Source organism: Ranitomeya variabilis, chromosome 7 (assembly GCF_051348905.1).
Source record: "Ranitomeya variabilis isolate aRanVar5 chromosome 7, aRanVar5.hap1, whole genome shotgun sequence".
Taxonomy (NCBI): Eukaryota; Metazoa; Chordata; class Amphibia; order Anura; family Dendrobatidae; genus Ranitomeya; species Ranitomeya variabilis.
The window spans coordinates 213,646,361-213,667,549 of record NC_135238.1 but is presented as its reverse complement, the minus strand read 5'-3'; the positions used below and the strand labels follow the sequence as shown (position 1 = coordinate 213,667,549).

General features: G+C 42.4%; 1 protein-coding gene across 4 annotated transcripts in view; it reads left to right on the top strand.

Moving 5' to 3' along the window:
- TANK (TRAF family member associated NFKB activator) overlaps positions 1 to 21,189 on the top strand; it is a 100,013-nt gene that overhangs the window by 56,232 nt on the left and 22,592 nt on the right. For all 4 annotated transcript variants that reach the window (XM_077272844.1, XM_077272845.1, XM_077272842.1 and 1 more), the window contains 6 exons: positions 10,491 to 10,592; positions 10,676 to 10,825; positions 11,448 to 11,553; positions 13,364 to 13,494; positions 17,758 to 17,928; positions 20,065 to 20,120. In XM_077272844.1, the coding sequence (XP_077128959.1) occupies positions 10,727 to 10,825; positions 11,448 to 11,553; positions 13,364 to 13,494; positions 17,758 to 17,928; positions 20,065 to 20,120 (563 nt within the window). In that variant the 5' untranslated portion in view covers positions 10,491 to 10,592; positions 10,676 to 10,726. The remainder of the gene's footprint in view (positions 1 to 10,490; positions 10,593 to 10,675; positions 10,826 to 11,447; positions 11,554 to 13,363; positions 13,495 to 17,757; positions 17,929 to 20,064; positions 20,121 to 21,189) is intronic.

Here is a 21,189-nt window from a genome sequence, read left to right as displayed (position 1 = left end):
CACTTCCACTTGTTGCCGGCTGTCAATGTATTCAGTGCTATTCTGATTACTCCTGATTATCTCGTTTTCTGCCTCTTCAGGATAAGCTAAGTTCTGTTTGAATATTTTTTGCTCATCTGCCTGCAATATGATTTCTGTGTATGATGAGTCTAGTCCAGCTTGCTAACATGTGATTTCTTTTTGCTGGTAAGCTCTGGGGTACGGAGTTGCTTCCCCCGCACCGTTAGTTGGTGCGGGGGCTCGAGCAATCTCTGCGTGGATATTTTGAATAGGGTTTTTTATTGACCGCACAGTTTCCTTCCTATTTTCTGCTATCTAGTATTAGCGGGCCTCATTTGCTAAATCTGATTTCATCTCTGCGTTTGTGCTTTCCCCTTAACTCACCGTTAATATTTGTGGGGGGCTATTCTATATCTTTGGGGTCTTCCACTGAGGCAAGTGAGGACTTACTTTCCCTCCAGGAATAGTCAGTTTCCCAGGCCGTGACGAGACGTCTAGGATTTTTAGGTAACGTTCCACGACTGCCTATAGTTGTTTGTGGATAGGATCAGGTTGCGGTCAATCTAGTTACCACTTCCCCAGAGCTAGTAGTCTGTTCAGTTACTTAGCTAGTCTGACCTGCGATCCTTGCCACTAGGATCATAACAGTACAGCCGGCCAATAAAGTGTTAATTGCATGGCAGAAGCAGGAGAAAAGAAGCTTGGAGATATTTTTTTTTTGCTGCCGTGTGTCTAGCTGCTGTGTGTCTGGCTTCTCTCCTCCTCTTAATCTTGGTGTGGCTCTGAGTTCAGCTGCTGATATAGATATCCAGAGTTTAGCCTCCAGTGTAGATCATCTTGCTGCAAGGGTACAAAGTATTCAGGATTTTGTTGTGCACAGTCCTATGTCAGAGCCTAGAATACCTATTCCGGAGTTGTTTTCTGGAGATAGATCTAGGTTCCTGAATTTTAAGAACAATTGCAAGTTGTTTCTTTCTTTGAAACCTCGTTCCTCTGGGGATTCTGTTCAGCAAGTTAAGATTATTATTTCTTTCTTGCGTGGCGACCCTCAAGATTGGGCTTTCGCATTGGCTCCAGGGGATCCTGCGTTGCTCAGTATGGATGCGTTTTTCCTGGCCCTTGGATTGCTCTATGAGGAACCTAATCTTGAGAACCAGGCTGAAAAAGCGTTGTTGGCCCTCTCTCAGGGGCAAGATGATGCAGAGGTGTACTGCCAGAAATTTCAGAAATGGTCGGTGCTTATGCAGCGCCCCAGAGTCCTGGTCGTTGCAGTACTGTGGCTCCGCCACTATGGGGAGCTATGGTGCGTCCGATGGCACTGAAGGAGTTCATCTGACCAGGTATCACAGACACCAATACATTTCACAGCCGGGCCTCCGGGGGGAGCTAAGGGTGCTATTCATTAGGCCACTCCCCACCATAGTGGGTAAACTGGGGGTCAGGCAGGAAGTTAGTTCAGAAAGCTGACTGGATTGGACGAAGCAACACCTAGTGGCAGAGGGTGTTGTGGAGGAAGAGACAGTAGGGTCTCTGTCAGGGGTGGGATCCTGACAGAGGCTTGGCATTGAAAAGAACGTAACGGGTCCGCGCCAGCTCCGGGAAGCGGCGGGACCCAAGAAAGGACTAGAAGCGAGATAGATTGTGCTGAGTGAGAAACGGGATCACGCAAAAAGGAGAAATACCAGTAGGAGTCGTGCTGTAAGATCGAAGCAACATCCTACTGAGGCGCACTACCGGTGGCCGGAACGCCGAGGGAGTAGAATAACATTCAGCTTCAAGCAATACTCCAAACAGCGGCAGGGCAGTCAGTCTCAGGCGGGCTGTCTAACTCAAATCACCTATGAAGTCTTGGGAGGCAATTGCGGGAGAGGGGCGTCTCTAGGGTCCCGGAAGAACTCCAGGCCTATCCGACAAACGGGTGCCGTTCTAACTGTAACATCAGGAAGGGACGGAAGATTAGCAGAACATCATCTAATCGAGTTGTGAGGGAACATCAGAAACAGACACAACAGTTGTGGGGTACTTTCCGTAAGCACAGCAGGGAAGGACTACAACACATAGCGCTAGGGGGAAAGCACAGATTTCCTCCTGTGAAGAGAACTCTGGAAGTGCCATTGGACCGGCCGGACTTGCGCAGCCTGGTGAACCGTATTCTGGACTGAGGACTCAGAGATCTTGAGTAAAGAGGTAAAGAGACTGCAACCTGGTGTCCTCGTTATTTACCGCGACCTGCACCCCACAACTGCACCGTTACAACACCACTTATTTCACCGGACGTCCCCCACTGACAGACAGGGCCACGGACCGGGTCTAGCCACCGTGACAACCCCAGGACTGAGTACTAGAGGCCCGGCTCCGGGTACCCCTCGGCCCTGCGGCGGTGTGGGGGCGCTCCACTTACTCAATGGAATGAGTGTGCCCTGGCTGCAAATTTCAGAAAAGGTCTTTCTGAAGCCATTAAGAATGTCATGGTGGGGTTCCCTACGCCTGCAGGTCTGAATGAGTCAATGACTCTGGCCATTCAGATTGATCGGCGTTTGCGGGAGCGCAAACCTGCGCACCATTTGGCGGTGTCTTCTGAACAGACACCTGAGTCTAGGCAATGTGATAGAATTCTGACCAGAAGAGAACGGCAAAATTATAGACGGCAAAATGGGTTGTGCTTTTACTGTGGTGACTCAGCTCATGTTATTTCAGCATGCTCTAAGCGCACAAAAAAGATTGATAAATCTGTCACCATCGGTACTTTACAGCCTAAGTTTATTTTGTCTGTTACCCTGATTTGTTCCCTGTCATCTTACCCGGTTATGGCTTTTGTGGATTCAGGTGCTGCCCTGAGTCTGATGGATTTGTCATTTGCCAGGCGCTGTGGTTTTGTTTTGGAGCCTTTAAAATTCCCTATTCCACTAAGGGGAATTGATGCTACACCATTGGCTACGAATAAACCTCAGTACTGGACACAAGTGACCATGTGCATGACTCCTGTTCATCAGGAGGTGATTCGCTTTCTTGTATTGCATAATTTGCATGATGTTGTCGTGTTGGGCCTGCCATGGTTGCAGACTCATAATCCAGTCCTGGATTGGAAAGCAATGTCTGTGTCAAGTTGGGGCTGTCAGGGAATTCATGGCGACGCTCCTGTGGTGTCAATTGCTTCATCCACTCCTTCTGAGGTCCCTGCGTTTTTGTCAGATTACCAGGATGTATTTGATGAGCCCAAACTCAGCTCTCTACCTCCTCATAAGGATTGTGATTGTGCTATAAATTTGATTCCTGGTAGTAAGTTTCCTAAGGGACGACTTTTCAATTTGTCAGTTCCGGAGCATGCTGCTATGCGGAGTTATATAAAGGAGTCTTTGGAGAAAGGACTTATTCGCCCCTCCTCCTCCCCTCTTGGTGCGGGATTCTTTTTTGTGGCTAAGAAGGATGGCTCCTTGAGACCTTGTATTGATTATCGCCTTCTAAACAAAATCACGGTCAAATTTCAGTATCCTTTGCCATTGTTATCTGATCTGTTTGCTCGCATTAAGGGGTCTAGTTGGTTCACCAAGATAGATCTTCGTGGTGCGTATAACCTTGTGCGTATTAAGCAGGGTGATGAATGGAAAACTGCATTTAATACGCCCGAAGGCCATTTTGAGTACTTGGTGATGCCTTTTGGACTTTCTAACGCACCTTCTGTCTTTCAGTCCTTTATGCACGACATCTTCCGCGAATATCTGGATAAATTTATGATTGTGTATCTGGATGATATTCTGTTTTTTTCGGATGATTGGGAGTCCCATGTTAAGCAGGTCAGGATGGTGTTTCAGGTCCTGCGTGCCAATGCTTTATTTGTGAAGGGCTCAAAATGTATTTTTGGAGTCCAGAAGGTCTCTTTTTTGGGTTTCATTTTTTCTCCTTCTGCTATTGAGATGGACCCAGTCAAGGTTCAGGCTATTCATGACTGGACTCAGCCTACATCTGTTAAGAGTCTTCAGAAGTTCTTGGGTTTTGCTAATTTTTACCGTCACTTCATCGCTAATTTTTCTGGTGTTGTTAAGCCATTGACGGATTTGACCAAGAAGGGTTCTGATGTTACTAATTGGTCTCCTGCGGCTGTGGAGGCCTTTCGGGAGCTGAAGCGCCGGTTTTCTTCGGCTCCGGTCTTATGTCAGCCAGACGTCTCCCTTCCTTTCCAGGTCGAGGTTGATGCTTCTGAGATTGGAGCGGGGGCTGTTTTGTCGCAGAGAAGCTCTGATGGCTCTGTGATGAAGCCATGTGCTTTCTTTTCAAGAAAGTTTTCGCCTGCCGAGCGGAATTATGATGTTGGTAATCGGGAGTTGTTGGCTATGAAGTGGGCATTTGAGGAGTGGCGACATTGGCTCGAGGGAGCTAAGCATAGTGTGGTGGTCTTGACTGATCACAAGAATTTGATTTATCTCGAGTCGGCCAAGCGGCTTAATCCTAGACAGGCTCGTTGGTCGTTGTTTTTCTCTCGTTTTGATTTTGTGGTCTCATACCTGCCTGGTTCGAAGAATGTGAAGGCTGATGCTCTTTCTAGGAGTTTTGTGCCTGACTCTCCTGGTGATTCAAAGCCAGCTGGTATCCTCAGAGAAGGGGTGATTTTGTCTGCCATCTCCCCAGATTTGCGACGAGTGCTGCAGGAGTTTCAGGCGGATAGACCTGACCATTGTCCACCGGAGAGACTGTTTGTCCCGGATAGATGGACCAGCAGAGTTATTTCCGAGGTTCATTCTTCGGTGTTGGCAGGCCATCCTGGGATTTTTGGTGCCAGAGATTTGGTGGCTAGGTCCTTCTGGTGGCCTTCCTTGTCACGGGATGTGCGTTCCTTTGTGCAGTCTTGTGGAATTTGTGCTCGGGCTAAGCCTTGCTGTTCTCGTGCCAGTGGCTTGTTGTTGCCTTTGCCTGTCCTGAAGAGGCCTTGGATGCACATTTCCATGGATTTTATTTCAGATCTCCCTGTCTCTCAGAGAATGTCGGTCATTTGGGTGGTGTGTGATCGTTTTTCTAAAATGGTCCATTTGGTGCCCTTGCCTAAGTTGCCTTCCTCTTCCGAGTTGGTTCCTCTGTTTTTTCAAAATGTGGTTCGTTTGCACGGGATCCCTGAAAATATTGTTTCCGACAGAGCATCCCAGTTTGTGTCTAGATTTTGGCAGACCTTTTGTGCTAAGATGGGCATTAATTTGTCTTTTTCGTCGGCCTTCCATCCTCAGACGAATGGCCAAACCGAGCGCACTAATCAGACTTTGGAAACCTATTTAAGATGTTTTGTTTCTGCTGATCAGGACGACTGGGTGACTTTTTTGCCATTGGCCGAGTTTGCCCTTAATAATCGGGCTAGTTCTGCTACTTTGGTTTCGCCTTTTTTTTGTAATTCAGGGTTTCAGCCTCGTTTTTCCTCGGGTCAGGTGGAGTCTTCTGACTGTCCTGGAGTGGATGTTGTGGTGGATAGGTTGCATCAGATTTGGAATCATGTGGTGGACAATTTGAAGCTGTCACAAGAGAAGGCTCAGCGCTTTGCCAACCGCCGTCGCTGTGTGGGTCCCCGACTTCGCGTTGGGGATTTGGTGTGGTTGTCTTCTCGCTTTGTTCCTATGAAGGACTCCTCTCCTAAGTTTAAGCCTCAGTTTATCGGTCCTTATAAGATTTTGGAAGTCCTTAACCCTGTGTCATTTCGTTTGGACCTCCCGGCATCGTTTGCTATTCATAATGTGTTCCATCGGTCGTTGTTGCGGAGGTATGTGGTGCCTGTGGTTCCTTCGGTTGAGCCTCCTGCCCCTGTGCTGGTTGAGGGAGAATTGAAATATGTGGTGGAGAAGATCTTGGATTCTCGTGTTTCTAGACGGAGGCTTCAGTATTTGGTTAAGTGGAAAGGCTATGGTCAGGAGGATAATTCCTGGGTTGTCGCCTCTGATGTTCATGCGGCCGATTTGGTTCGTGCCTTCCATGTGGCTCACCCTGATCGCCCTGGGAGTTTTGATGAGGGTTCGGTGACCCCTCCTCAAGGGGGGGGGGTACTGTTGTGAACTCCGTTTTCAGGCTCCCTCTTGTGGTCACAGATGGTATTGTGTGACTTTGGTTTTTTGGCTCCCCCTGGTGGTTTGGTTTATTATCCTGCGGGTCTGCTGGATCAGCTGCCTCGTTATTCACCAGGGAGGTTCCTATTTAGCTCTGCTTCACTTCCACTTGTTGCCGGCTGTCAATGTATTCAGTGCTATTCTGATTACTCCTGATTATCTCGTTTTCTGCCTCTTCAGGATAAGCTAAGTTCTGTTTGAATATTTTTTGCTCATCTGCCTGCAATATGATTTCTGTGTATGATGAGTCTAGTCCAGCTTGCTAACATGTGATTTCTTTTTGCTGGTAAGCTCTGGGGTACGGAGTTGCTTCCCCCGCACCGTTAGTTGGTGCGGGGGCTCGAGCAATCTCTGCGTGGATATTTTGAATAGGGTTTTTTATTGACCGCACAGTTTCCTTCCTATTTTCTGCTATCTAGTATTAGCGGGCCTCATTTGCTAAATCTGATTTCATCTCTGCGTTTGTGCTTTCCCCTTAACTCACCGTTAATATTTGTGGGGGGCTATTCTATATCTTTGCGGTCTTCCACTGAGGCAAGTGAGGACTTACTTTCCCTCCAGGAATAGTCAGTTTCTCAGGCCGTGACGAGACGTCTAGGATTTTTTAGGTAACGTTGCCTATAGTTGTTTGTGGATAGGATCAGGTTGCGGTCAATCTAGTTACCACTTCCCCAGAGCTAGTTATCTGTTCAGTTACTTAGCTAGTCTGACCTGCGATCCTTGCCACTAGGATCATAACAGTCCCCGTCTACTCATCAGCCCCGCTACAGTTAATACACAACAAGGGCTTGACCGGTTGAAAACAACTTTTTACCTATCCACAGGATAGGTTACTGATCAGTGGGGGTGCAACTGTTGGATCCTGGACTGATCGGCAAAACCGGGAAATTTTATCTTTTACAAAAAGGAGCAGCAGGTCGGATGCCTGACCACCGGTCTATTCATTTCCTATGGTGCTGCTGGAAAGAGCTGAGCGTAACGCTCGGCAGCCGCATCGGCGGGGATGTGGAGTTGGTAAGCCGACTCCTCAATTTCTCTGACTCCAACTCCACGACTCTGACTCCACAGCACTGGTCACTACTGAGCATGTGCATAAAGTGCAGGACAGATTCATCTCAGCTCTGACTCCACAGCACTGGTCACTACGGAGCATGTGCATAAAGTGCAGCACAGATTCATCTCAGCTCTGACTCCACAGCACTGGTCACTACTGAGCATGTGCATAAAGTGCAGCACAGATTCATCTCAGGACTGACTCCACAGCACTGGTCACTACTGAGCATGTGCATAAAGTGCAGCACAGATTTATCTCAACTAAAAGCCTAGATTCTTAGATTAGGAACAGAAGAGACCTTTATAAGACATTTCAGAACTTTCCCAAATTCTCACGAAAAAAAATACATCACATCCTGCACTGTACTACTGAACCCAATTTATTATATATTTTAGGAGTCTTAGTTGGTCAATTTGATACTGACTCCAAATCCAACTCCACCAAAATAGACACTGACTCAAACTCCACGACTCCGACTCCACAGTCCTGCCCATCGGGAATGGTGCGGCGGTAGAGCAGGAGCACTGCAGAGTCATTTGGACCCTCAGCGACCAGTAAGTTATCACCTAATTTTAGGATAGGTGATAACTTGATTATACCATTTCCACTTTCTGGACAATTTATTTTAAGATCTTGAAAAACCCCTAAAGCCAAGCACTGAACATAAGAATCACGAGTCTCTCCGCTGCCCTATAACTAGTCGATTTTGCTTTTATTGCCCTGTTTTTATCGACTAGTTATACGTTTCTGGCCCTTTATACTCACTATTTGCACTAGGGCAGTGTAGTGACACCCACTGTGATTCTCCCATCAACATTACTTACCATTCAATGGATTTATGATCCCTACAGCTTTTATACTACTTTATACACCCCTGGTTCACTCAGTTTGAGTTACACTATATTGCTCTCCTGAGTGTGCGTCCTTTGTTTTTCTATATACAATTGTTTTTGTACCTCTTTGGATTCTGGCATTATGGCCTATATATATTTTTTGACCTGTATTTATTTTCCCGCTTCATAACTTTTTTAATAATTATATAGTAATAAAATTAAATTATTTTATTGGACTGCTTGGTCGGTTTGTGGTGCTTTTGTTTGTTTAGAATATTTCCCAGGCATATTCACTTCAGGAAAAAGTTGCCGTCTTTTTTTCCTAGAACTGCTCAGATTACATTTTTGCGCTTAATTTTGTGGCGGCTCCACCACCGGTGTCTTTTCCCTATCTTGCCTCCTGAAGAATGGACGTATTGACTATTTCAATTATTCCATGGTTTCCGAACCCTGAAACTGTTAAAAGAAGTAACAAAAGACTGAACATGTGCACAGCAGTGTCGTTTTGACATTGCTGTGCAGTATGTTCATTTTATGAAACGCTTTTTCAGGAGGAATCCCCCTGAAAAAGACGTTGTGTGCACACAACCTCAGTGGAAGAAACAGTGGTTTGGCTCACAGAATCTTGTTTAAGGGCTCGCTCACACTTAAATATAAATCGGTCTAAGGCTACTTTCACACATCAGGTTTTTGCCGTCAGGCACAATCCATCGAATGATGAAAAAAACGGATCCGTCACAAATTGGGAAAAACTGATGCGACGGATCCGTTTTTTTTCGACAGATTCGAATAGGATGTCCAGATAATTGGATTAAAAAAAATGGAGCATGCTCAGTTTAACAAAAACGGAATCCGGAGCCGGAATCCATCATTTTCCGGATCCGGCGCCTTCCATTTTAGCAAAAAGCCGGAAGCGCCGGCGCTGCCCGGTTTTTCGCTGCAGACAAAAAACGTTACTGTAGACATTTTTTCTAGACACCTGAAAACAAATTTTTGCCGGGTCCGCCGAAAAACGGATGAAACATATGGCCATCTGGCACAATCTGGCGCTAATACAAGTCAATAAGAAAAAAACTGATCCGGCAGAAAATGTTGCCAGATCCGTTTTTTTTCAAAATTGAGCCTGATTGAGCCTGACGGCGAAAACCTGATGTGTGAAAGTAGCCTTATTCTCATCCAGGAGAATGGGATGACTTTTTCTCACTTATCATCCATATATATAATATCCGTTTCTTTTCTCGGCAGTTATTAATCTTATATAGAACCATTTACAGTTTACTATGCTACAGAATTGTAATGTATCCATAATAATCGGATGTCATACTGATGGTCCGTACGACATGTGATTTTTTTTTTTCTCGCACTGACGATTTCAGAATGAAATCGCAGCATATCGAATACAGCTGAGAAAAATACACAGATCTGCACGGAATCACTGAATAACATCGGTCCGAGTGCGATACGATTTTTTTTTTATCGGATTGCACTTATTTATTTATTTATACGCCAGTGTGAGCGAGTCCTAAACTGGATACTTTGTGGCTGAAGTTCTGCTTTGAAAAACGCGACACATTGACGGTTTTCAGCCTCTGAAGGCTGTGAAAATGTTTTGTTTTTTCCACCGACATCAGGAAGAGAATATAAAAAAAGAAAATGGTGCAACTAGAAAGTCGCACAGTCATCTCCACGTCACCGTACGCAGCATTGTTTGAAGGTGGTTACACACTGATGGGAAATAATTCACAATGTTTTCTCTTCCTCATTCATGTTGGGTACTGGATGTAAAAGTGAATATCTTTTTTTTTTTTTTTTAAATTAAAGAATATTTTTGAAAAATTTCATTAATGCTGTCATCATAGGCGTGTGCTGTATCTAAAAGTTGTCTTGGCAACATTTTGATTTAATCTTAATGATCTGTAAATCGAAGCTCAGGGTGACTGCTGACCTCTTTCAGTTCGAGGAAATAAGACCCCCTTTACTCATGATTGGTAGGGTTACCGCCAGGGGTGAGATCTCCAGCAATCAGATGTAGATTATGTTTCTAAAATGACTAAAATGGGGAAACGACGACCATAATAATTGAACAAGTACTATCCAATGTGGAAACCAACTGGTCTGTGGAAATCGGACTGCACTCAGAAGCCATCCGAGTGCAGTCCGATTTCCACAGACCAGTTTTTTTCTCCATCTTTTCTGCATCTGAGAGAATCCGATCACACTCAGATCAGAATGTGATGTGCAAAATCGATCCGATTCTCTCGGAAGACAAGGAATACGCTCGTGTCTCCCTAGACTAAGATGCAAAAATTTCATGTGAATGTAAAATAAAAATTACATTTTCGAACCTCAATCTCCCCGTATTGTATGTAAAAGAGTTATACATTCAAAGCAACATGTCGTTCTAGAAGTAGACGATCTCAAGCCAAAATTTCCGGTCACAAGAATTGTTTTTCTTTACTACAATGGCTTCATCACGACTTCTTAACTCCTCTCGTTTCATTGTAACCTTTGTAATATTTACAGATAGAAAACAAACATAACTTCATTACATCACCCAAGAATGACTTAAGGAAGCGAGATTCTCAGAAGTGTCACTGGAAACTTTAGCTTTTACATGCTTTTCAGGTGAGTCGGCCTGGGGATATAATGTAAAAAGTGTCATAGAAAACTTCCCCCGATTCATCCCTGTTGTTCTCTCATCTTTGCAGGTCGCTATCATCTCCCACACCCTTTTTAGTGATGATACAGAACTGGGAAATATGGATAAAAACACAGGAGATCAACTTAATAGAGCCTACGAAGCATATCGTCAGGCATGTATGGATAAGGAACGAGCCAAGAAGGAACTACAGCAAATGGTAGGAAGGAGCATTGCTCTGTGTGGGGACGGGGATGGTGAAAAAAAAAAACAAGTTTGTTATGACTATTCCCTCAGAAATATGTTTTATACAAGACAGGTTACTTAAAAGATTTTTTTTTTTGCCACCTATGATAGCAGCATACTGTAGAGACAGAGACCCTGATTCCAGCAATGTATCACTTAATGGGCTGCTTACTATAGTTTTGATAAAATCAGTGTTTTATCACCAGGAGATTATCACAAGAGGACTAGTAGAGCTGCTGTCAGGTAGTCCAGCCACTCCCCCACACCTGATTGGCAGCTTTCTGCCTAGGCACAGTGTACACAGCAGTGGTGTGGGCGGGGTTATACACAGCTCAGCATTGAGAGAACTTGTAGATCTATAGCAGAGAAAACAGTGATTTTTATCAAAACTGCACCAGGCAGACCAGTAAGTGTCACGTCGCTGGAATCAGGGTCTCTGCGCCTACATCATACTGTTCTCAGATGGGGTAGCAAATACCTCGTGACAGAGTCCCATTAATGGGCTGTGGCCATTACAACCCTTTTAGGTAGGCCATGAGACGTTTGGCTACTTTCTTTCCCCTGATCATATAACGTCTTTCTCCTGCTTTCTTTAGACCGATTTGTTTGAGAAGCAGTTACTTGATAAGGAGGAACAGATAGCATGCTTGAAAAACCACATTTCGGTCTTGTCAACGAAGCTCTTGTCATTTTCTGAAGCAGGTAAAACCAATATGATCTGTAAGCGCCTGTGCACACGTTGCATATTTGTCGCTTTTTTATCTGGGCAGTTTTGTCACACAACCAGAAGGGTTGTGCCAGCAAAGTGAATGAGATTCCTGAAGTCTCAAGCCCACAATGCTTATATTAGACTTGCAGATGTCAATTCTAACGAGTGGGGAAAAATCTGCACCAAAAACGCAAATAGAAAACGCAACAAAAATACAGCAAAAATGCGCCAATTTTATGCAGCATTTTTTCTTGCTAAGAGATGCAGAAATGAAGCACCAAATACTTAACTTGTGCACATACTCATAAGTGTTTTGTAAAATCAGCTTGATATACAGTATGTCCCCCCACCCCAAAATAATAGCCAACTTTCCCATTATACTGTATTGAGCACTATGTGGGGTCATTATACTGTATGGAACTATGTGAGGCCCATTTTAGTGTATAGAGCACTATGTGGGACCATTATATTGTATGGCGGACTATGCAGGGCCCATTATACTGTATGGAGGACTATGTGAGGCTCATTATACTGTAAAGAGCACTATGCGGGGCCATTATATTGTATGGCGGACTATGCAGGGTCCATTATTCTGTATAGAGGACTATGTGAGGCCCATTATACTGTATGGAGGACTATGTGAGGCCCATTATACTGTATGGAGCACTATGTGGGGCCATTATATTGTATGGCGGACTATGTGGGGCCCATTATTCTGTGTGGAGGACTATGTGGGGCCCATTATGCTGTATGGAGGACAATGTGAGATACATTATGCTGTGTGGAGGACTATGTGGGACCTAATATACTGTGTGGAGGGCTGTGTGGGGATCACAGTTGGGGCATCATACTGTGATGGGTCACCATACTTTGCTGGGAGCGTACAGTATGGTTATCATACTGTGCGCGTGGAGGGTACTGTGGAGGAATTCAATGTGGGGTATCATACTTTGGACGGCACATTTGTTGGCATCATACTTTACCTGTATTATTTATTAATTCAAGTTTTTTTTATCCTTTATTACATATTTAAATTATCCCATTGGTCCATATGCTTTTTACAGCTCTTACATAACATATTATATTATTCCAGTATGCCCCATTTGTGATTATATGCTAATTTTATTCTAAGATCTGTTAATTAAACTGTACTTTTTCATGTTTGTTTCCATATGAAAAGTTCCATCGTGATAAGGAAAAACTTCAATCGTAGACATTTTTTTAAATAAATATCAAGATTGGCCCGCGACATTGTCCAAGTTTTTTTTGTCCCTCTGTGTATTCCAGTTTGACATCCCTGCACTAGAACAAATACACATTATACTGTGGGGGTCTCCCAATAAAAGGGTTATCCAGAACTATATTATTTTTTTACTATGGCTGCTCCTGCCGGCGATTTCAGCTGCTCCACGTCAACAGAGCATCTTTTCTTCTTCCGGGCTACTCTGACGACGTGGTGTGACCGGTGACATCATGCTGATTGACAGCCAGCTTCCTGAAGTTTGTCTGCCAGCTTTCCCCTGTCTATCGGCATGACGTCGGCAGTCACGACCCATCAACAAAGCAGAACAGAGAGAAGCTACTGCTCTATCGAAGGGACGTCAGCGGAAGAAGCAGAATCGCCGACAGGAGCGGCAGAGATCAGCGCTGGACACAACAGGCAGGTAGATAGCAAAAACCTGTCTGTTAGTTTTTAGGTCCATAGTAAAAAAAATAAATTAGTCCCGGGTAACTCCTCTACGACCCCCCTTTAAAAGCCAAAATTGACAGGAAACCTTAAAACTAACACCACTTCATTCTCAGGAAGAGGGTTTAATGCGCCACCTACGTCCCCCAAATTGGAGAATTCAGATGGTTGGAAAAGTGAGACGGCTTCCCTCGAAAGTCTGCAAGAACAGCTCAAAGTCAGTCAGCAGCGGGAAAAGCTCTTCAAGGTAACAAAATGATAATGCATGTGCAATGTGAGGTCTCAGCAGCAACAGGGAGGAGGGACACTGAGGATCTGTCAGTGAGGCTGGGTGGAGAGAGATTGCGCGATACTTTGAGAAAGGATTATTACAGACATTCTGACACTGATTTTCTAAGTAAGTACACCAGACTCATCAGATCTAAGAGATCTATTTAATAATCTATTCTGTTTGTAGTGTGAAAGCTGGTGTCAGATTTTCTTTGATGGTTGCTCAAAATATAGCTCTTGTAACTTTCTAATTTAACACTTACACGACATGCGCTGTACATGTACGGTGCTAGTCGGAAGTAGGATTATGGTGCGGACACACGGGGTGAGCCCGGCCCCATTACCAGGCCGATCCTGGCTGTGTATTACAGCCAGGTTCTGCCTCTATCAATCGCAGGTGGAGCCGGTGCTCTATGTGACAGCGGCATTTAACACATGCTGGACTTGTTTGCGTAAATCTATGCACCCATTGGCGCACACATGACGTGATCGCAAGTCGCCAATGGGTTGTTATGAAACCAGGGGGTCTGTTGACGACCTCCCCACTTGTCTGGGCTTCAAAGAAGACCAAGATTTTTTACTATATGCAGGAATGCTGTGGTATTGCCCTAAGGGGACTAATAGGAATAGTGAAAAGTAAAAAAAAAAGGTTTAAAAAACTATGAAAAAAAAATCCTAAAAGTTCAAATCACCCTCTTTTCTGCCATTAAAATCTAGATAATAAAAAAACATATTTGGTATTGCCAGAAAAGTCCGATCTATCAAAATATAACCATAATTAACCCGGTAAACACTGTAAACGAAAAAAATAAAAAAATTTTTGGTCGCTACAATTCCACAAAAAATGCTGTAATAAGTTATCAAAAAGTCACATCTATCCCAAAATTGTATCAATAAAAAAGTTGTCTCACACCACAAAAAATAAGCCGTCACACAGCTCCATCTACCAAAAAATAAAAACTTTGAGTCCCAGAATATGGTGAAACAACCCCAAAAAAATATATATTTTTTTTGCAAACCTGATTTTTTTTCACTACTAAATTTACAACACAACGGCACATGTTTGGTATCTCCGGATGAGGAGAATCATAATACCGCAAAATCATTTTTATATCAAAATGTATGCCGTAAAAACAATTCTCAAAAAACAATGTTAAAATTGCATTTTTTCATCAACATTTGGAATTTTTCTCCTCTTTCCCAGAACATAATGCGGTAAAATGAATTGTGTTAAGTACAACTCATCCCACAAAAAAACGAGCCGTCATGTGTACAGAAAAATAAAACAATTGTGGATCTGGTGAAAAGGGGAGGAAAAAGCAGAGACGCAAAAATGGAAATTGGCCGTAACATGAAGGGGTTAATTTGTCTCTCGTAGCTTTCCAGAACGCAGCTTGCTGTCATTGAATGGAAACTTGCGCTGTTTATATCTGAACCTGGCATTTAGTCTTTTGGGTGGGGGACAATGAATGTTTCTGTTCGCTGATAATAGAGAATTCTGAAATGATGAGGAAGTAGTCCATCAACTATATAACAAAGCTGTATTTACGGAAAAGTGGAAAAATCCCTTTACGGGTAACACTATTTTGATCTCACTCAGGTAAATCGATTTCTGTGAATATATTTGGCACATATTCCTTGTGTACAGTACAGACCAAAAGTTTGGACACACCTTCTCATTTAAAGATTTTTCTGTATTTTCATGACTATGAAAATTGTACATTCACACTGAAGGCATCAAAACTATGAATTAACACATGTGGAATTATATACTTAACAAAAAAGTGTGAAACAACTGAAATTATGTCTTATATTCCAGGTTCTTCAAAGTAGCCACCTTTTGCTTTGATGACTGCTTTGCACACTCTTGGCATTCTCTTGATGAGCTTCAAGAGGTGGTCACCGGGAATGGTTTTCACTTTACAGGTGTGCCCTGTCAGGTTTAATAAGTGGGATTTCTTGCCTTATAAATGGGGTTGGGGCCATCAGTTGTGTTGTGCAGAAGTCTGGTGGATACACAGCTGATAGTCCTACTGAATAGACTGTTAGAAATTGTATGATGGCAAGAAAAAAGCAAAAGGTGGCTACTTTGAAGAACCTAGAATATAAGACATATTTTCCGTTGTTTCACACTTTTTTGTTAAGTATATGATTCCACATGTGTTAATTCATAGTTTTGATGCCTTCAGTGTGAATGTACAATTTTCATAGTCATGAAAATACAGAAAAATCTTTAAATGAGAAGGTGTGTCCAAACTTTTGGTCTGTACTGTATATGTCAAAGATATAGCTCAAATATGATATGAGGTTTACCCAACCTGAGACCCAGGAGTGAAGAACAAATACAATATTATAACGAGTAAATAAAGTGCAGTGTAAAAGAATAAAGAAACATCAATACCATGAGGATTGGTGATTCCTATGGGGTAGAATATACATTACCGCAAACATACATTATTTATACCAAGGCACAGATTTTTCCATAGATTCAACTATTATTTCTAAAAAAGACTTTGCAATCTTCAGCTCCAATTGTAAACAATAATAAAGTACCAAGAAAGTCCAAAAAAAGAGATAAGATACATTTATCTTCATATCTATTTCTCTTATCTATCTCATATCATCTATCCCTCCATTTATCCAGACATTTCATATCTATCTATTATCTATCATCTATTATCTATCTATTATCTATCATCTATCTATTTTCTATCTATCTATTATCTATCTGTCATCTATTTATCATCTATCTATCTATCTATCTATCTATCTATCATCTATCATTTATCTATCATCTATCTATTATCTATCTATTCATATACTGAAGAGCAAAAGGGTGGCACTCACCGTTTCTAAAATCCAGTCTTTATTGTGAAAAATTAAAACATCTTCAGCAGGGGGGTAGAACGGGAAAAAAAATCAGACGACGGCCGTTTCGTGCTCCTTTGCGCTTCTATGGGTCGTGAAGTGCAAGGGAGCACGAAACGGCCGTTGTCTGTTTTTTTCTTTCCATTCTACCCCCCTGCTGAAGATGTTTTAATTTGTCACAATAAAGATTGGATTTTGGAAACGGTGAGTGCCACCCTTTTTGCTCTTCAGTATATGGATTTATGCAATTGTTTACATGGGTTGGCACCCGTAAATCTGAAAGGGAAGTGTATTTGACGTGGTAATCACACGCAGTGGATATTTGGGCTCAGGTGTGGCAGCGGTGCAGGATTTTTTCCTCTATAGTATTGAATCTATCTATCTATCTATCTATCTATCTATCTATCCATCCATCCATCTAGTTATCTATCTATTATCTATCTATCCACTATCTATCTATTTATTCATCTATTATCTATCTATCTTTTATCTATTATCTATCTATCTATCTATCTATCTATCTATCTATCTATCTATCATCTATCTTCTATCTATTTATCTACCTATTATCTATGTATTTATCTATCATCTATCCTCTATCTATCTATTATCTATCTATCTATATATCTATCTATCTATTTATCATCTATCTATCATCTATCTATCTATCTATTATCTATCTATCAGCTATCTATCATCTATCTATCTATCATCTATCTTCTATCTATTTATCTACCTATTATCTATGTATTTATCTATCATCTATCTTTTATCTATCTATCATCTATCCTCTATCTATCTATTATCTATCTATCTATCTATCTATCTATCTATCTATTTATCATCTATCTATTATCTATCTATCTATCTATCTATCTATCTATTATCTATCTATCAGCTATCTATCTATCTATCTATATATCTATCTATTATCTATCTATCTATTTATCATCTATCATCTATCTATCTATCTATCTATCTATCTATCTATCTATCATCTATCTATCAGCTATCTATCTATCTATCTATCTAATGTATCTATCTATCTATCTATCTATCTATCTATCTATCTATCTATCTATCTATCTATCTATCTATCTATCTATCTATCTATCTATCTATCTATCTATCTATTATACCTGACACAGTTTCCTGCACTCCTGTTAGGGTTTGGTCACACATTCAGTTAGTTTACAGTTTATTTGATGCTGATGTATATAGATTGTGCGTGTATATATTTTATATATGTATAGTTAAGCTAAGAGTAATAACCCCGCGTTTCCTGCGAGGCGCCGGCAATGCCGCAGTCTGGCTCTGCATATACAGCAGGTTTCATGACATTTGCTTATCGATGCCACATGTTCTATTCCAGGATCAGCTGGATATAGAAAAACTTCATGTCTTGAAATTGGAAGGAGATTGTGAAATGTTGGAGTCTGATCTTGCCAGTAAGAACGAAGAAATTCACTATCTAACAAAGTCATTAAAGGAAGCCAGAGAGATGAAGGAGAAACCGGAGCAGAGAGCAATCCTGGACTCCGAAGTGAGTATAGATGGAAGATATTCTTCTCTAGGGCGGTTGTAGTATTTCTGCACAGACGCCTGATACATTCCTCCGGTTGCTGTGTATCAGTGATCGCCGCCCTCCTATGATCGGCATATAACCTGCCGGCTGTCACCGTCCGGTCTTCGGGTATACATGGATCAGCCACTAGGAGATGATCTAACACTGCGGATTGCGGATTCCATTTATCGGTATTTATTTCTATGAAACCTCCCTAATTATCCGCAGCTCCTGAATATATCTGGGTCCTTCACGTTTCAATGAATATTGACATTTCCCCTCATTAGCGTGGCTCACCCCAATGTCAGTGGCTGGGAACATAATATGATCAGGTTGTACATGGCAGCGTGCACAAAGGTACGGATTTAGGTCTCTGTCATTTTATGACATTTGTGGGTTCATGCTGAGATTTCACATACTCCACCACATGCGATGCCCATGGGTCTCTAATACTGGCCCAAAAAACTCTGTGCGCAGCCCTGAAGGCTCCTTGTCCTCCACGATATTGTGTGAATGGGCCCTGATAGGCATCGTCTGCATCGACAATTCTCTGTTATTTTGGCCTCTATCATTGAAAGGTGTAGAAAGCCTTAAAGAAAACCAGTCTCTACCCCAAAATATCTACTTTCTACCTGGTGTAAATGCCGCTGTTCTCCTGAATCCGGCGTCGTTTTTCTTTTGTTCCTGCGCCTCTCAATTCCTGAGATATGAACCTTTCTTCACTGTATGTAAATCGAGTAATTTTTAGACAAATGGGTGTGGTCACCAACTCTTCTCAGTGGGCGTCTTCTTTGAGACCACACCCACTTGGATAACAAGACTAGATTTATATACAAGAAAGATGGGGACAATATCTTGGGAATGGAGAGGCGCAAGAACAAAAGAAAAACAGCGCCGGATTCAGGAGAACAGCGGCATTTACACCGGGTAAAATATGCAGATTTCGGGAAAGTGACTGGTCCTCTTTTAGTTTACATTTTGTCAAAATTTTACTATTTTTTTTTTATTCATTTAAAAAGGATACCTAGTATTACCATACCTGGAAAGGGGTCATCTCAACTTAGCAAATTATCACTTGTCCACTGGATAGCTGATAACTTGAGGGGACCCCTAAAGATCCCTGGAACAGAGCTCTGAAGTTTGCACATTACTCTATTCATTGTCTATGGGACTGTCAGAGATATCGGGTGCTGTACACTCGTTAAATTCACTCCCAGTGTTGGCTTCAGGTTGGATAGTGTCTGTGCAATCAGTAAAAACACAAAGCCAAGGTACACAAAGCCAAGGTACACAAAGCCAAGGTGTAGTATCTAGTGTGAGTCTGGTGCAGGGACGCCGGCCGCGCTGGCTGGGGATAGCGTACAATATGAAGGAAGGACTCTGTCCAGCACCAATACAATAAACTTTATGTGGAAATCTTCTTTAAAAGGTATTGTTCATTACTGGACCACCCCTGCTTCATCATTTCAGTTCCCCCCAAACTATAAAGACAATGGATGCTCACCTCCAGCATCGTATTGTCGGCACTGCTGTTCTCGGCGGGCGAAGTGACGTTCTATTATGTGACCACTGTAGCCAAGTGGCAGCAGCTCGGCAATATTCCGTCTGTTTTGACGAAATAACAACAGCGGCTGATTAACCTTATTTATTTTCTATGGGGCGCTGGATTGATTAGGCAGGGGTGGTCCAATAGTGGGCAACCCATTAAAATCCACTTCCTATACTGAAGCAAAGAGCACTAACGCGTTTCGAACACTCGGCATTTTTATCCTCAAAATGTGAGTCTCGTCTAATTTCCTGATCAATGTATCAAGTGGATTTTAAAGACCTTTTTTAAATGAAGATTTTTATAACATTGATAGACAAAGTTGTACCCCCACCCCCCCGCGCACACACACCCACCCTACCATTCTTCATAAAGTGCCCAAATAACACAGTCGTGACCGTACTGTGCTGCCTTTTCTATAGGCTCCTTCATAGAGGCGACACCTGCAGATTATAGGTACCCAGACTGTGAAGACCTGTGGCATCTCATCAGTAATGACAGTTATACAACGATCCTGAACATTATTCACACTTGTCTCTGTGCCTTTGTCTATTTTTATTTTTTACTAGATGAGAAATGCGAACACAGTGGAAAATCCTTCTGCAGCGCTCAATGACAATGCCAGGTACAGTATTACTGTCTGCTTCAATATATACACTGTCAAACGGTATATATACTTAAGTCACATGTAGAATACTGTTCTATCTAATATTTAAGCATCTAGAGCATATATGTGAATCTCGGGCCCACATGGTGGTTTTATTTGGCCAGCGACACCAGAACCACCACTCCTATGTCGGTCCATTATTCTTTATAAAGGACTATATGGGGCCCATTATTCTGTACGGAGGACTATGTGGGGCCTATTATACTGTATGGAGGGCTTTATGGGGCCCATTATTCTGTACGGATGACTGTGTGGGCCTATTATACTGTATGGAGGACTATGTGGGGCCCATTATTCTGTACAGATGACTATGTGCGGCCTATTATACTGTATGGAGGACTATGTGGGGCCCATTATTCTGTACGGATGACTATGTGGGGCCTATTATACTATATGGAGGATTATGTGAGGCCCATTATTCTGTATGGATAACTATTTGGGGCCTATTATACTGTATGGAGGACTATGTAAGGCCTATTATACTGTATGGAGGACTATGTAGGGCCTATTATACTGTATGGAGGACTATGTAGGACCTATTATACAGTATGGAGGACTGTATGGGGCCAATTATTCTGTACGGATGACTATGTGGGGCCTATTAAGATTATTTGGGGCCCATTATTCTGTATGGATGACTATGTGGGGCCTATTATACTGTATGGAGGACTATGTAGGACCTATTATACTGTATGGAGGACTATGTGAGGGCCATTATTCTGTACAGAGGACTATGTGGGGTCAATTATTCTGTATGCAGGTTGGCCCGCGACTTTGTCCAAGTTTTTCATTTTGGCCGTCTGTGTGTTTGACATCCCTGATCTATAGTAAGAAAATAGGTCCAGACCCCTATAATTATGTGCTTATGAGAGGTCATATTAATATTCCCACAATACTATTTGTCAGAACACCAAAGACCATCACCGTGAGAGTTAAAACTGATTTGTCATCAGATTTAACAATACAAACGTCGTACATTGTTGACTAGATCTCTTAGACCTGATGATGCTGGTGTAAATACATATAA